Source organism: Portunus trituberculatus, chromosome 25, assembly GCF_017591435.1.
Source record: "Portunus trituberculatus isolate SZX2019 chromosome 25, ASM1759143v1, whole genome shotgun sequence".
In the NCBI taxonomy this organism is placed as follows: domain Eukaryota; kingdom Metazoa; phylum Arthropoda; class Malacostraca; order Decapoda; family Portunidae; genus Portunus; species Portunus trituberculatus.
Window position 1 is genome coordinate 12,327,355 of NC_059279.1, and position 15,460 is coordinate 12,342,814.

General features: G+C 36.2%; 1 protein-coding gene across 7 annotated transcripts in view; it reads left to right on the forward strand.

Moving 5' to 3' along the window:
• The window catches only part of LOC123508638 (neural cell adhesion molecule 1-like), a 333,273-nt gene that overhangs the window by 275,926 nt on the left and 41,887 nt on the right, over positions 1-15,460 (forward strand). For 5 of the 7 annotated variants that reach the window (XM_045262480.1, XM_045262475.1, XM_045262477.1 and 2 more), the window contains 4 exons: positions 1,191-1,214; positions 8,173-8,315; positions 13,553-13,687; positions 14,451-14,603. In XM_045262480.1, the coding sequence (XP_045118415.1) occupies positions 1,191-1,214; positions 8,173-8,315; positions 13,553-13,687; positions 14,451-14,603 (455 nt within the window). The remainder of the gene's footprint in view (positions 1-1,190; positions 1,215-8,172; positions 8,316-13,552; positions 13,688-14,450; positions 14,604-15,460) is intronic. The other 2 variants (XM_045262476.1, XM_045262481.1) reach the window with 1 other exon arrangement.

Here is a 15,460-nt window from a genome sequence, read left to right on the forward strand (position 1 = left end):
GTGACAGTATACTATAGAGTCTTTTGCAGCGAGGATACGGAAGTGAGAGAACCATGTAATTAGGATATTCAGAATCATGGAAATTATAATAGAATCAAGCAAGAGACATTTCACTGCAGGAGAGCAAGAGAATAAAGATAGTTAATATGACAAAAAAAAAACATAAAAAAACATTCTATTCTGTTTGTTTGCTACCTTTCTATACTGAACAAGACATCAAGCTGAATTGAACCAAGATTTCTGAGAATGTGGAATGTATGCCTCCCATATCAGAGACAATCACCTCCGCTATGCTCTCTCTGCAGACATTGATATATGATACAAAAAACACAGTTTATTCCAGGGAAAAGCAGGTGTAAGATCCTTTAATTTGGAAAAGGAGTAGCTAGATTGTAGAGGCAGGCGGCTCTGGAGCGATATGATATAGAATATGGAAATAAAGATTGCGATTATTTTTTTCTCCTTCTACCGTCACAACCATCATTCCTGTTACAAGTACTGATAAGCACCACTATCACCACCATCACCTTTCCCACAAGCTTCACCGCTACCAACACTGTTCTCACCTACTAGAATTTCTGTATATCTATTTATTTTTACTAATTTATTTGGTCTCCACAGCCACCTAAGTCGCTATCACCGCCACTACCATCACCGCCACCAGCACCAGTATTCACTATTGATTCCTACCAATGTTTTATTGTAAACAGCACCATCATCATTCACCACACCAGCACACCAAACATTGGTCGCACGTCGTCTTACTAACAATGTCTCATCTCAGTCCTCTGTGTCCTCATCTCTCCGTGGCAGCAGGTGTCCAGTTCTTTGTCCTAATATGATTTTTTATCCCTTTTTTTTCCAGCAGCAAATAATATTGTTTTTCCATGACTTAGAGTATGAAAATCCACTACTAGATTATTAAGATTTTAGAGAATTTGCTGAAATGTACGTCCGAATCCGTGTATATTGTCTTTGTTCTTTGTATTCAATATTTCATAAGCTTTGATGATTTTTTTTTTATGCTACATGTCTTTTTGATATGGAAGTACTTACTTATAGACTCCTTGTTCCAGTCTTTGAATATCCTGAGAATCGGACGTGCATGCGGTTAATTTCTCAATTAGTGAATGTAATACCTCTGTGGATTGACTTTGGGCGAAACTTCTCTTATTCTTTCTCCTCTACAGCTTGACCTATAGCGATCTTCCAAGGTGGGTGGCGCGGGAGCATCAGGTATAGAGATGGCGCAGTGTACCCTTCAGCTTTACCGCGCTCCTACGTTTTCTTTCATTAAGTAGCACTAATGATACCTCCATAGATGAAGAGAATAAGGATGCTAGTTATGTACATTTTTATTTTCTGCCTCAGCATGTACATATTCGCTCTAACGCAAATTGCGGCTTGCGATGGTGATGAGAATATTACAGATGATTTATAAATGGTCAGTTATAAAGTTTTTGTTTTCAAGCATTTTAGAGGAAAAGCGCAGTTTTGCTTTATACTATTGCCGCCCGTAAAGCTGAAGTGGAAAGTGATTCGATTATTAAACCTTTATTTATCCATGTTAATTAACACTTAATAGTTCCCGTTGGCTTTGTTGTTATTCGGCCTCTAAACACAAGCACCTAATACTTAGCAAAGTGGCTTTGTCTTATTCACTTACACAGAATAGATCTTAAGAAAACACATTGTCTCTGTCTCGAAATCTTGTGGCTGTTTCCACCTTCAGCCTTCATGTCTGTGTCACGTTAATGTGCCTTCCTGTGCTCCATTTACTGTTGGTCTTTGAGCCCCGGCCATGAAAGCTGCTTAAGAACAACAATAACAACAACGCTACTAAAGAAACACATGAGACTATAGTATGTATAAGGAATGATCATGGCGAAAGTTACTTTTTTAATGGCTTATGTGCATCGTAAAGTCTGTGGCGATGTTGTGTGTGTCCGCCCCGCCAAGCAAAAAGAACAAAAAATCTTGCCGCATTGGTCACAGCCTGGCATTAACTTTTTTTTTTTTTATCACTATTGTGTTATTAGCACTTTAGTATTTTTTTTGTTTCGTTTTTTTTTTAATAATTCTTCTAGTCAGTGAAACTCGTAGTTGTAGTTAGTTCCCAGTCACGCGTAGCTGCCTGTCAATTGTTTTCACAGTCTGTTCACTTTAATGCGACGGGTACGCTCCTCCCTTTTCCACTCAGCGACTAGTCAGATGCACCCATCGCACAACAGTCACCAATCAATGGCAGTCTGTTCATGGCACTTGTAAGGCACATCCCTCTTCCATATATCAATCAATCCAACTCATTATCATAAGTCATCAATCAGGTCTATCAAATTGGGAAAAGGAAGCTAATACCCCCAAGTGAAAGTGAACAGACTTCCGTTTTTGTGTGCTAGGAACGCATTGTGTTAGTGGAGGGCGTGACAGCTTCTGTAGTCATAAAGGTAGTTCATGTCTAGTGGCTGGCACTAAATAGCAGCAACAGCAACAGTAGTAGCGTGCTAGCAGAGCAGCGTTAGATAATGCATAATGAAATGAATACGCTAGTGAGTGCCTATTAAGATATTTATTATTTGATATGTGCTAGCAATGGGTTAACATTCGTGGGCATTTAATGATTTTCATATCAGAAGATTTGTAGATTACTCAGGAGCAAGTAATCTCATTACGTGATAAAAATTTTAGCAATTGATATTGCATGTATAAGAAGTGTCATTTGCAATGCTTGACTTTTAATATCAACAAGATAATATAAATTCTAAAAAGGTTATGGTGTAGGTATATTTTTTGTTATCTAGAGATGTTCAGTTGTCACGTCACGTCACGTTTCGCCAGTACGAGTAAATACATTGACTCATGGACAGCGTTTTGCCACCTTCCCGTGATATTATTACTTAATGGCAATCATTTCAAGAAACTGACTGAAGTGTGTGTGTGTGTGTGTGTGTGTGTGTGTGTGTGTGTGTGTGTGTGTGTGTGTGTGTGTGTGTGTGTGTGTGTGTGTGTGTCGGTGGGTGGGTGGGTGTGTGAAAAATCCTTCCTCCCTTTCTCCCTCTCGTCTGTGCCTCCTTTCCTTCATTCACTCATTCATTCCTGTATTCATTCCATGCCATTTCCTTTTCACATTTTCACTTTTTCTTTCCTCCTCCTCCTCCACCTCCTATGTTTATACAATTGTTTCGTAGACTTCCTCACAATACCAATTCTGAGTGACTATTACATTAGGGTGACTATTACATTCGTTCTCTTTGAATTATCAATACAAGAATCCTCTGAAAGGAAATCTTCAGAAGGCTTCAGTCCCGTAAATTTTTCTGGTGTAATAAAGGGCAAAAACATCATCCTGGTTATATCTGCATGTTTGCCTGTTCACTTTCCTTCCCTCCTTTCCATTTATTTCACCGTTTTTGGATGTAGTAAGAGGCTGAATGTACAATATTCTGTATGGATGTATGTACTTGCGATACTTTTGTGTGCATGTATGATAGTTTTATTTTGGCCGTCTAGTGTTGGCAGACGTAAGATGATCTAGGGAGTGAGTGAGGTAAACGGTGGATTGGCTGGTATAAGTTCTATCGATATTTTCACTTACGGGAAGATGATAATGAATAGGAATTGAAAGGAAAATGATGATAGCCAGTGGTAATATTTTTTTACCCGGTAGTGTCAATTAACTATAACATCTTACTAAATACAGACTGTGCTTAGGAAAATTATAACGAAATCGTTAAAACGCAAGAAAATCATGTTTATTGTTTATAGTTTTATTTTCTTTCCTTCCTTCCTTTCATACTTCCATTCATCTTTTTTTTTCTTCCTCTTGACCTTCTCTACCTTCTCTTAATATTCTCGCCCCTTCTTATCTCTCTCTCTCTCTCTCTCTCTCTCTCTCTCTCTCTCTCTCTCTCTCTCTCTCTCTCTCTCTCTCTCTCTCTTCTTCTTCTTCTTCTTCTTCTTCTTCTTCTTCTTCTTCTTCTTCTTCTTCTTCTTCTTCTTCTTCTTCTTCTTCTTCTTCTTCTTCTTCTTCTTCTTCTTCTTCTTCTTCTTCTTCTTCTTCTTCTTCTTCTTCTTCTTCTTCTTCTTCTTCTTCTTCTTCTTCTTCTTCTTCTTCTTCTTCTTCTTCTTCTTCTTCTTCTTCTTCTTCTTCTTCTTCTTCTTCTTCTTCTTCTTCTTCTCTTCTTCTTCTTTTCTTCTTCTACCTACCTTTTTTGTCTTCTTCTTCTCTCTCTCTCTCTCTCTCTCTCTCTCTCTCTCTCTCTCTCTCTCTCTCTCTCTCTCTCTCTCTCTCTCTCTCTCTCTCTCTCTCTCTCTCTCTCTCTCTCTAACTGCATCTCCCCTTTCATACCGTTTCTTTTTTACTATATATTTTTTTTCTTTAGTTGCTTTCGCCTTACTATTTTTTTTTTTTTTTCTTTTTCTTCCTCCCATTTTCTTTCTTTTTTTTTCGTGGTTGTGAATTTCATCTGCCTCTCAGTCTGTCTTTCTGTCTCTTTCTGTTTGTCTGTTTGTGATGGAATAAAATTTTCCCCCTCAAAAGAAGAAAGATCAAAGTTCATTTACACCGATTAAAATCTTATCTTTCTTTCTTACACTACAATGAGATATTATTGTACCGCTGACGTAATCTTTTGCCATAATCTCGCGCTCTGTTTCCTTTTAATTATCACTCGCGTAAAGAAAAGCCGCCATCTTGAGGCCCAAATTTGCACGGGGCGGTGATTCTGTGGCTTCTGTACGATTAAAGCCATTTTTTCTTCACGCAATTTGCATAGATTAATCGAATGGTAATTACCGGAAGATGCAAAACACACACACACACACACACACACACACACACACACACACACGGCCTGGTAGCTCAGTGGTTAGAGCGCTGGCTTCACAAGCCAGAGGACCGGGGTTCGATTCCCCGGCTGGGTGGATATATTTGGGTGTGTCTCCTTTCACGTGTAGCCCCTGTTCACATAGCAGTGAGTAGGTACGGGATGTAAATCGAGGAGTTGTGACCTTGTTGTCCCGGTGTGTGTTGTGTGCCTGGTCTCAGGCCTATCCGAAGATCGGAAATAATGAGCTCTGAGCTCGTTCCGTAGGGTAACGTCTGGCTGTCTCGTCAGAGACTGCAGCAGATCAAACAGTGAATCACACACACACACACACACACACACACACACATATTCATTCATTCATTGACTACTGACAAAGTTGTGTGTGTAAGAAGCATTCTCTTAAGATAAATATGACAAATTAATTTAAAAAATTAGACATTACGAGCTTGACTTCACGTTGTAGAAATGCAATTCGATATGAACAAGTAGGCAAATACATAAGAACACACACACACACACACACGCGATTCTTGATCTGTATTTCAATTTCTATATTTCTCTGTCATCAGCTTTCCATGTTTTTTATTTATATCATTTATCAATTATTTATTACTTTATCTTACGTTCGCGTGATGTTACTTGTCTATCTTGCCGTGCTTTTCTCACCCTTGACCTCATTCCATCTATCTTTCCTCCTCCTTCCCCGCATTGCATCTTTCCTGTCGTGCTCTCTGTAACACCAGTATCCATTTGGAATTCATTTTACATTTTACTCACGTATATGAATGTTCACCCTTTTTCTTCCTGCTCTTCATTATCTGTGTTAACTTACACCGTAGATTTAGTTTGTGCACCAGAATTAATTAACTCGCAAGTCACTGCCAGATGGCTCCAATAGTTGTGTACTCGTATTTTACTAACTGTCTACTAGTTACCTACACTAAAGGAATGAACGAAACGAACCTTACTTTAGTTTGCCTCCTGCAAGTGTCGTTTCTCAACCCCTCGAAAAATTCATTTCATCATTAATTTTACTGATTGATATATTTACTAACCAGTTCGTCTTGAATTATTATCATGATTTTTGTTGTTCTCAATACATGTTTGATATATTTACGCAATGAACCATTTTCTGTACCATTATTAATATTGATGATTATAATAATGATAGTAATAATAGTAATGATGATAATATCATTACTACTACTACTACTACTACTACTACTACTACTACTACTACTAATAATAATAATAATAATAATAATAATAATAATAATAAAAATATTATTATTATTATCATTATTATTATTATTATTATTATTATTATTATTATTATTATTATTATTATTATTATTATTATTATTAATACAGCTACCACTATTAATGTTATTTTCATCATCATTATTAATCACTCTTCTATTGACATTTATTTGTTTATCAGTTCATTTGTTTCTTCATCCATATATTTATTTTATTTGTTGATTTATTTTGTCTGTTTATTTTGTCTTTCTAATTTATTTATCTATTTTGCTTATTTTGGTTTTTCATCTTATTTCACTTTATTTTGATTTTATCTATTTTATTGTTACTATTGCTACCATTATTTATCTGTTTATTTACATTCTATTCATTTATCTATTTTTTTTCATTTTATTTTATTTTATTGTTTTTTGTGTGATTTCTTTTTTTTTTTTTTTAATCGTCGCTCGCTCTCGGCCCGTGTCGCCCGCTTGCCTGTGCTTGTTGTTGCTGATGCTTGCCTGTGGCCTCGCCTGCTGGTGGTGGTGGCTCGCACGGGCATGAGTGAGTGGCGGTGTGTGGCGTGACTGAGTGTTATGGGCGGTGGCTCTGCTGCTCCGTCCCGTGTGTTGGTTGACCCACGTTTGCTGTCCCTGTGTCTTGCTCCCGAGTTATAGTTTCTTGCCCCCAACGATTATCATATTTTTGATGTTATTATTTCAACTTACTTGCTTTGTTCATAAAAGTAAATTTGCACTAATTATTATCTACTTTCATTAATCTGGAAGGTATATATACATATATGCCCAGCGATTATTGCATATATCAATAATTTGTCCGAGTTTCATTGTTCATATAGATTTGGTTTGTCTTATTGATTATTGCGCAATTATTCTACATCGACGTTCATTGTTCGGAGAAGTGAATTTGTCTGTACAATTGCCTGAATTATTTTTATCTCTACATTGTTCAGATAGATTATTATTGCAGCATTTTTTGTTCATTCATTTACGTTGTTACTATAAAGATAAATTACTCAGATTGATTCATTAATTATAATTTGTGATACAGGTCTTTATATAGTTTATTATAGATTAATTAATTGCTCTAACTAGAAAAAAAAGGACAACTCATCACTCTTTAAAAATCATGATATTTTATTTGTTTATTTATCTTCGAGTGGAATGGATTTTTCAGAGTGAGATTTATTTATTCTTTGAGTAGATTATCACAGTGAGGGAATGACGGAGTGATTCTATTGCGTCAGTCTTTGTAAGAGAGGGGGAGACTACATGAGGTGCTGTACGATGAACGATCGATGGCATCATCCTTGCTCCTTGAAATACAGCGGCCTTTATGAAGTATAATAAATACCGGGATTGAAATATGTCAGTCCGCCAGTAGCAGCGGCAGGAGCAGTGTTCTCGTCCGTGGGATGAGTGATCCAGTGACCCGTCGCTTCACAAAACTGGTGCATCTCCTTTGGATGAAGGATCAAAGGAATTAATTCACATACTTTCAGACATTACTGCTCCGCTGCTAAGTAACATTTAAACTGTAATATTAATAAAGATTTTTCTTTTTATTATCATTATTATTTATTCATTAATTTATTTGTATTCTTATTTATTTATTTATTTATTCTTTTCTACCTATTTGGATTGTTCATGAAGCTCAATTTGGCAAAAGCAAAGGCAGGTCTATGCGAACTTCTATGTGATTATAAGGTCGTGCATACCACTACCTTGAATAAACGTATCCGAATTCGATACCGGGGAGATTTGAATACATTAAGAGAAGTAGTTATCGCTTCTCCCCTTTCACCACAGATCGCTTAAGTGATAAAAGTAATAATAATAATAATAATAATAATAATAATAATAATAATAATAATAATAATAATAATAGACCCAGTCATTAAATTTCCATATTATGATACTTTCGAAATCATTTCCACCGGTTAACGTGTATACGGTAGCAAAACACTCGAGGCAGAATAATCAAAAGAATACGTAAAGAAGAATCTATCGTATAGGCCGATCTGCTCACCTCTTCTCTGCCTCGCACCTCTAATGACACAGTTCTGCCCTGTCACCTATTTCAGGATCCACGTCGAGGAAGCAGAAGCTCATAATGGAGTTGATCTCATATTTGATAATATTCTGAGGAGGGATCGCGGCAACTACACTTGTTCGGCCAACGTGGACGGCGAGGAGGTGTCCAAGTCTTTCCAGCTCTTCGTGGACAGTAAGTACTCTTGGATGGCGCTGTTCCTCAAATGCTGCGGCGAAGGAACTTATCTGTCGTTTAAACCTATTATGTAATTTTTTTTTCACTCCAGTGGCTCAGAACACGTCAACTGCGAGTGTTTAATTGTTTGCAGTGTAGAATTACGTATTTTTCTGATTACTACAGTGCCAATTTGATAATGAACATCAGTAGTAAAAGTTCATCGATGGCTATTGTTCAAAATGAGTAATTGATAAAGAAAGTTGTTGGGGTGGCAGCTTGCTAGAGTGGCTTCTTTAATCAGGATCACATTCTTAAACATGTTGATTGTATTTTATGACTTTTAATGGAAGTCTGACTGAAGTTATTTGGGATTCTAGGACTATGTTCGTGATTCATCTGTGATTCTTGAACGAATAATATTATGCTCTATCAGTGAGACAAAACATCCTGAGAACTGAACTGATATTTTCTTGATCTCTTATACTAATCTTAACAAAATCCTAAAGTTTTCCCAAATTATTCTAAATATAACTGAAGGTTTCAAACCAAGCCTAACAATAATATATTCGTCCTGAAAATTTAATAATTAGTTAAGTCAAAGTCATGAATAATAAATTTTAGTGTAACCGAGTGAACGACATAACCCTGACTCAATAGTTACGGGGTGTTCGTGGGCAGCTAGAAACGAGTAGCCACTTTGTTTTTCTCTATAGATATTTTGAGTTTTTAGTTTATCTTATTTTATTTTATCTATTTCATGGAAGCAAGCAAACTCAAAGTAGAAGAGTATAATCAAATGGAACTGCTTCCTGACACAATATGAAAACAGTGGTACTGGTAGCCATGGTACTCTTTCTTGTCTACCTACACAACATTTTCTCTGCTGCGATGCAAGAAGCTGGCCCAGCGTCATATAGGCTATACCATGCTCCATTTCTCTCGTTGTCTTAATGTTGATTTCTCCCATAAGCATGACCGTGTTTGGATCAGCATTAAGTAAGTAGCTAGACACCGTTATTCAATCGCAAACTTTACCGACTTGCAATTTCAGTCGCATAGTGACACGTATGAAGCCGCCTTAACTTAAGTGTGAGGATTTAATATATTTACAAGTTCACACTGGCCGGAGATAACTGTGTGCAGATCGAGAGAGGAAATCAACCCCTTTTATTTATTTTATTTTATTTTTTTTATATATCTTTTACGTAAGTTTGTTCGTGCTGTCAGTTGCCACTGTGAAGAGACGATATTGATGCACAGTACTACAGTGTTTTCATCTAAAGATTAGATAAGTACAGATCCGATCCTACCTATAGTAATAACGTAAACTATTAAGCTCTACCTGTAGAACGTTAGGAATAGTATTTTTGCTTAGCTTATTGGACTCTGACATACTCTAAGTTTCCGTCACAGATTATTATGCTACTTGGTGTTATTCGTGCTTCTTTGTCAGATGAACATGATTACTAAAATCCCTGGACGCCGTTGTAATTCAGAATTGTTTCGAATCCCATGTGTTCGAGAAAATGTTCGAGTGTAATTATCGAAACTTGACTGGAACTTTAGAAGTGCGCGTGCTCGGTAAGATCTTCACAGCCAATGAAATACTAGTAGAAAATATCAGCCAATCAAATGGCATTTCTATCTGTGCGTGAACGAAGTGAAGTCCGACCGCCATGATGCAGTTCTCGATCATTCTTTCGCCATCATTTATTTTGGAGGTATAATTATTTTTTTATTAGAATTATAAGATCATACTGTGTTATCATAAGGACAGTGAGTGAATTATCCCAGGTACCAGTCGGTGTGCAATTTTTGCGAAGAACAAAGTGTATGGCGGTGCACCGAACTTTTCGGGTTGGACATATTAAAGGAACGGCGGTTTTTCGTTTAAATCGTAAGCTGATTTAAGTATTACATTAGATTAGTATCCCTAAAGGAGTCCAGTTTAGGTTATTATCCTTCTGGGAGTCCAGGGGAGAGCAGCCCCTTGTTAGGAAAGGTTAGATTGGTATCCGAGAGTGGGGGTTGTCGATGCTGCGTCCCAAGGCTAGGATTTCTGGATATGGGAGGTGTAATTTGCTGATGAGTTGTTTATAAATCATATACATATTTAGAGATAGTTCCCTAGATTCTTAAGGAAAAATCCCTAGCCGTCTTGATTATTAAACTATATTCATCACCAAATTTTGCCAGTTTACCTCCCTAACCCGAAAAAAAAAAAAAAAAATCGCATTCCTAGATAACCCCCATGTAAGCTTGTTGGAGTAATGGGAGATTTTGGTGTAATTGAAAAAATGTGTTTACCGATTTTGTTACAGTTCTTAAATTTTCATTTCGTCCTCTTCACTGTAGAACATATTTAGCATACATCCAGCTAGGTTATTTGTACGGCTTCTATGTTCGTTTACAATAACCACTGCAAGTTTTACGGCAATACTTGACTTTAATATTACTTGGGGTCTATTGGACCTGTAGATTGTCACGTCAATACTTCAGGTTTTTATGGGTGGTCTTATAAACTGTCATGGAAGTAGCTATTTGATGTTCATATGAGTGTAGAGGTCATGTACACTGGGTTTGACGGTATGTATGGTCAAAAAAATATTTTGGGGTCATGTTCACCGAGGAAGTCCATTGTTATATATAAGTTTTGTTTGTTTTGAAATATTCAGTATATTTTTGTAGGAGGCCATAACACTACACCTTTAGGACTATTGTTGGTAAATATTTACAAGAGGTCCTTCTTTTGACTAATAAAGTCGTGTGTCTCCTTAGACATTTTGAGGAAATACGAAATTGGGTGTAATTGTTACATGTTTTGAACCCCCTTGGCCCTTTAGATCCCTTAAATCTAAATAGCAGGATTGATCCTTTCTCAAGTTACATTTTCTGTGGCAAGTAAAGGGGGAGGGGGAATTTCATGCCAGTTACAACTTTCTCAAATATGAATAATTGAGCCCCTATTTGGGCCCTTTCTTAAGAAAAGAACCCCACTTTTTTTTTATTATTATGCTTTTCTGGTATGGAAGGAGTAACCACAGTGAACTTGAGAGTTGTTCTCAAAAGTGTAACTGGAGGTCATATTTTGGGAATCATTTAGGCCCTGCCTACACTGTAGGCCAGGAATGTGAAACTTAAGAAATAACTTTCATTCATGTCCTGGGGACCATTAACCATTTACAACTTTAAAACCTTTTGTTCCCAAATGTGTAAGTGAAATGGGTGGAGCTATAGCTCCCATATTAAAGTGCAGTGAGCATACTACCACAACATGCAGTCCTGTCAAGTGCTACTGACAAGGACCAATAGTAAATATTAACCCTATTGTTTTATTTATTATTATTAGTGTTATTATTATTATTATTATTATTATTATTATTATTATTATTATTATTATTATTATTATTTATGGATACTGACAAACAGAGTTAGAGTTTTTTGTTGTGGGCCAAATAATATGAAAATTCCCATCTTGAAAACCATTAACTTGCAACAATGTCTGTAGAAGAATTTTTTTTATGCAAGAGGGGGAACTGCCAAGGGCAACAAATTATTAGAAAAAAAAAAAAAAAGGCCCACTGGAACTGCAGTTTCCCTAATAGATTTGAAAGAATTAGCCAAAAGCTGGGGACAAATGTCTTGACACCTCCCTCTTAAAAGAAGACAAATCATAGGAAGATGGAAGTACATACGCAGGTAGGGAGTTCCAGATGAAAGGTATGAATGATTGAGAATACTGGTTAACTCTTGTATTAGAGGGTTGGACAGAATAGGGGTGAGAGGAAGAAGAAAGCCTTGTGCAGCGAGGCCACAAGAGGAATGGAAGCATGCAGTTAGCAAGATCAATAGAGCAGTTAGCATGAAAATAGCAATAAAAGATAGAAAGGAATGCAACATTTTGGCGGTGCCTTTAAAGTTTCAATTATCTTAAAAATTGAACAAGAAAACTGATGTAAGTGAATGGATACAAAATCCAATAATAATATGTATTCAATTTGCTATAATGTCACACAGTCACAGTAATAAAAAAACATCTTTAGTAAGCTCCATCCAACCAGTTCCAATTGAAGGCCTGCCTAATTATTATAACTAGTTAATTTCCTTGTTTTATAAGGTGTACTTCTTTAATTTCATCAGATGATTATTTTGTAAAGAATTGATAGTATTGTAAAGGGATTCACTGTCAAAGAGAATAGGTCTATATATGAAGCCTTTGGTTGATTGGTACTAGCCACAAGTTTGAGAACAGATGACAAACCTATATAGAAAATGAATGAAGTTTACATAATCTATTTATTTTTTCCATCCATGTCAGTTGCTCTTTATCAGTGCATTTCCTTGTGCAATATTGTACCTCTATTCTCATGCCACAGTGCCAAGTGACCTCATCTGTCTGGCGTGTCTTTCTTTCATTTACTTGGAGTAGTAATTATAAAGTAGTGGAGTAGTAATTATATCATTAGCCAAACTAGTACACATGATTGAATTGTTATATGTCACAGTCTCATATATGTCATGTACACAACCTTCACGCAGCTGAGAATGATACCAAATTATTTTGTAGCATTTTTCATATTGTAGTGTAATACTTACCCTTATTTTAACATACATGTTCATTGTCAAATTAGTTGCCTTAATTTTAATTGGGGAGTGAATTAATGCTTTGATGAAGTGAATTTTACCAGCTCTGCAGCTTTAGTTGAGCTACGTCCATAAGTTACATTGATGAATTGCATAAAATCTGTTATACATGGAGATTATCATTGTCACGACAGGAGACTGGTGATACTAAAGTAGATACAATTAATTTTGTGATCAATCATATCAGGTTGTGATAGTATATAAAAAGTTATATTTTTTAAAGAAAAACATGATTAAAGTAGTTGTGTTTAGTGTGCTGCTTGGGATATGAAGTACAAATTACACTCTAAAAGAAAAATGTGAATATACTGTATGTATGTTACCTTGGATATGATTATATTTTATTTAGTTAGTTTTCTATGGAAATTCTATACTAATAAGGTGTAGCTACCATGTGCTTTTTTTTTTTTTTAAATGAATAGATGTAGTTGATTATCATGATATATATATATATATATATATATATATATATATATATATATATATATATATATATATATATATATATATATATATATATAAATTATTTTCTTTGTTTTACCTAGAAGCTTTCAGTTCCTTCCATGCAATCCTGCCAGACATTACAATTAATTTTGGTTAATTTTCAGAGAAGATTGACTTCCTGGATACACCAGCCGTCCAGTACTTGGAGGAAGGATTTGAATCAGAACTCATGTGTGACATCACTGGTGACCCAGAGCCAACGGTATCCTGGAGCTTTGAGGGCAAGAAAATCTCCTACGGTGGGTCTTTTGGAGAAATGGAACATCTAACAAGTTGTGACTGCCAACATGGACGATTGATCATGAGGACAATATTGTCTTCTACAGTTTTCATGATTTTATAAGAAGGAATTAAAAGAATGTGTCTTCCTTAGATGATAGAAATATTCTAATGTAACATGTAGGTAATATCAATTAGATAGTAGTTAACATATGGCAATATTTTTTCTATTTCTTTTCCCTTTTTTTAATTGAATATTTGCCTATTATGGTCTTCCTCTCAGTTTTGTCTTTTTTTTTATTTTACTGTTTGGCACTCTTTGATTTGGAAAGGTAATGTATGTAAAAGATGTAAGGTGCATAAGGATGAGTAAAAGAAACTAACTTTTGTTGAGACTAGGTTATATATTCTTAGAACCAAGAGGCTCCTTTACATGACTTGTTTGAGTAGTGCGATGCTGCACACAGCAAAACCTGGACAAGGAAATAAGTCTGTTGTGTGCTAGCTAAAAAAAACCTAATAGCATTATATGCAGGAAAGAAAGTATCAAATGTAATTTATTTGGTGGTGAGTATAGATTTATAGATTAAAGTGAATTCAGCATATTGAAAGGATTCTGAATAGGAATTTATTTGGTTGAAATTTGTGACTGTGATGAACTGGCTTTAAGTGAACATGCTTCATTAAGAGTGACTGACCTTCCAGTATCTCAAACTATATATCTTCATAACACACTATCTTACCTCATTCGGTGCCATGTCATATTATTGTATTATTTTACAGGAGACAAGTATTCGAAGGTCAGTGAAACATCTAATAATCTGATTGTGAGCAACGTCACCTTGAGTGATGCTGGAACCTATGTGTGCAAAGCTGTGCAGGTGTCCCCTCGCATCACTGAGATGAAGGATAAGGAAATTGACGTCAAAGTTCACCGTGAGTTGATCTCATGTGAAGTTACCAACCCATTTCTCACAGTACAGTTAATTAGATACAGATACAGATTTTTGTTCATATCAAGTTACTTTTCCATTGTTTTTTGCTTTTTTTTTTATGCTATGGCCTATAGCACCTGTAGGCATACTTAAAGAGAATATGTGGGAAGCGCTGTTAAGCTTCCGCCCATTAGTGTTGCAGGCAATTTTATTTATAGTGGTACCCATATTAGGACCCATATCACCACCTAAGTGCATCTTTGGTGTAACCACCTGGGTATAATGGTGACATGTAGCCTGTAGGTAACTTTAAACCACTCGACAAATGACATAGCTTGAAAGCGGTATGTGGTGGGATTTGAACCTACGCGTGGACATCTGCCAGATCCCAAGCTCACCAGCTTATCCACTATGCCACCACCTGCCTTACTATAACAATTTTGAAAATTGTACTTGAACTTTTCTATTTTTAGGATTAGCTGGTCATTCTCTTTGGGTTTTGGAAGCTCAGATGGTTAGCTGAGCCACTGGTGGTACAGGCAGGATTCTTAAGTGGGATTTTTGGTAGAGGCTCATACCATGCCCAAAAACTATGAGTTAATCACCATCAAAGATAATGTTTATAACAATGTTATGGGCGTTCTGCTACTAAGTAATGGCTATGAAAAAAGTGAGGGTCAGGCAGGACACACACACACACACACACACACACACACACACACACACACACACACACACACACACACACACACACACACACACACACACACACACACACACACACACACACACACACACACACACACACACACACACACACACATATATATATATACACACACACACACACACACACAC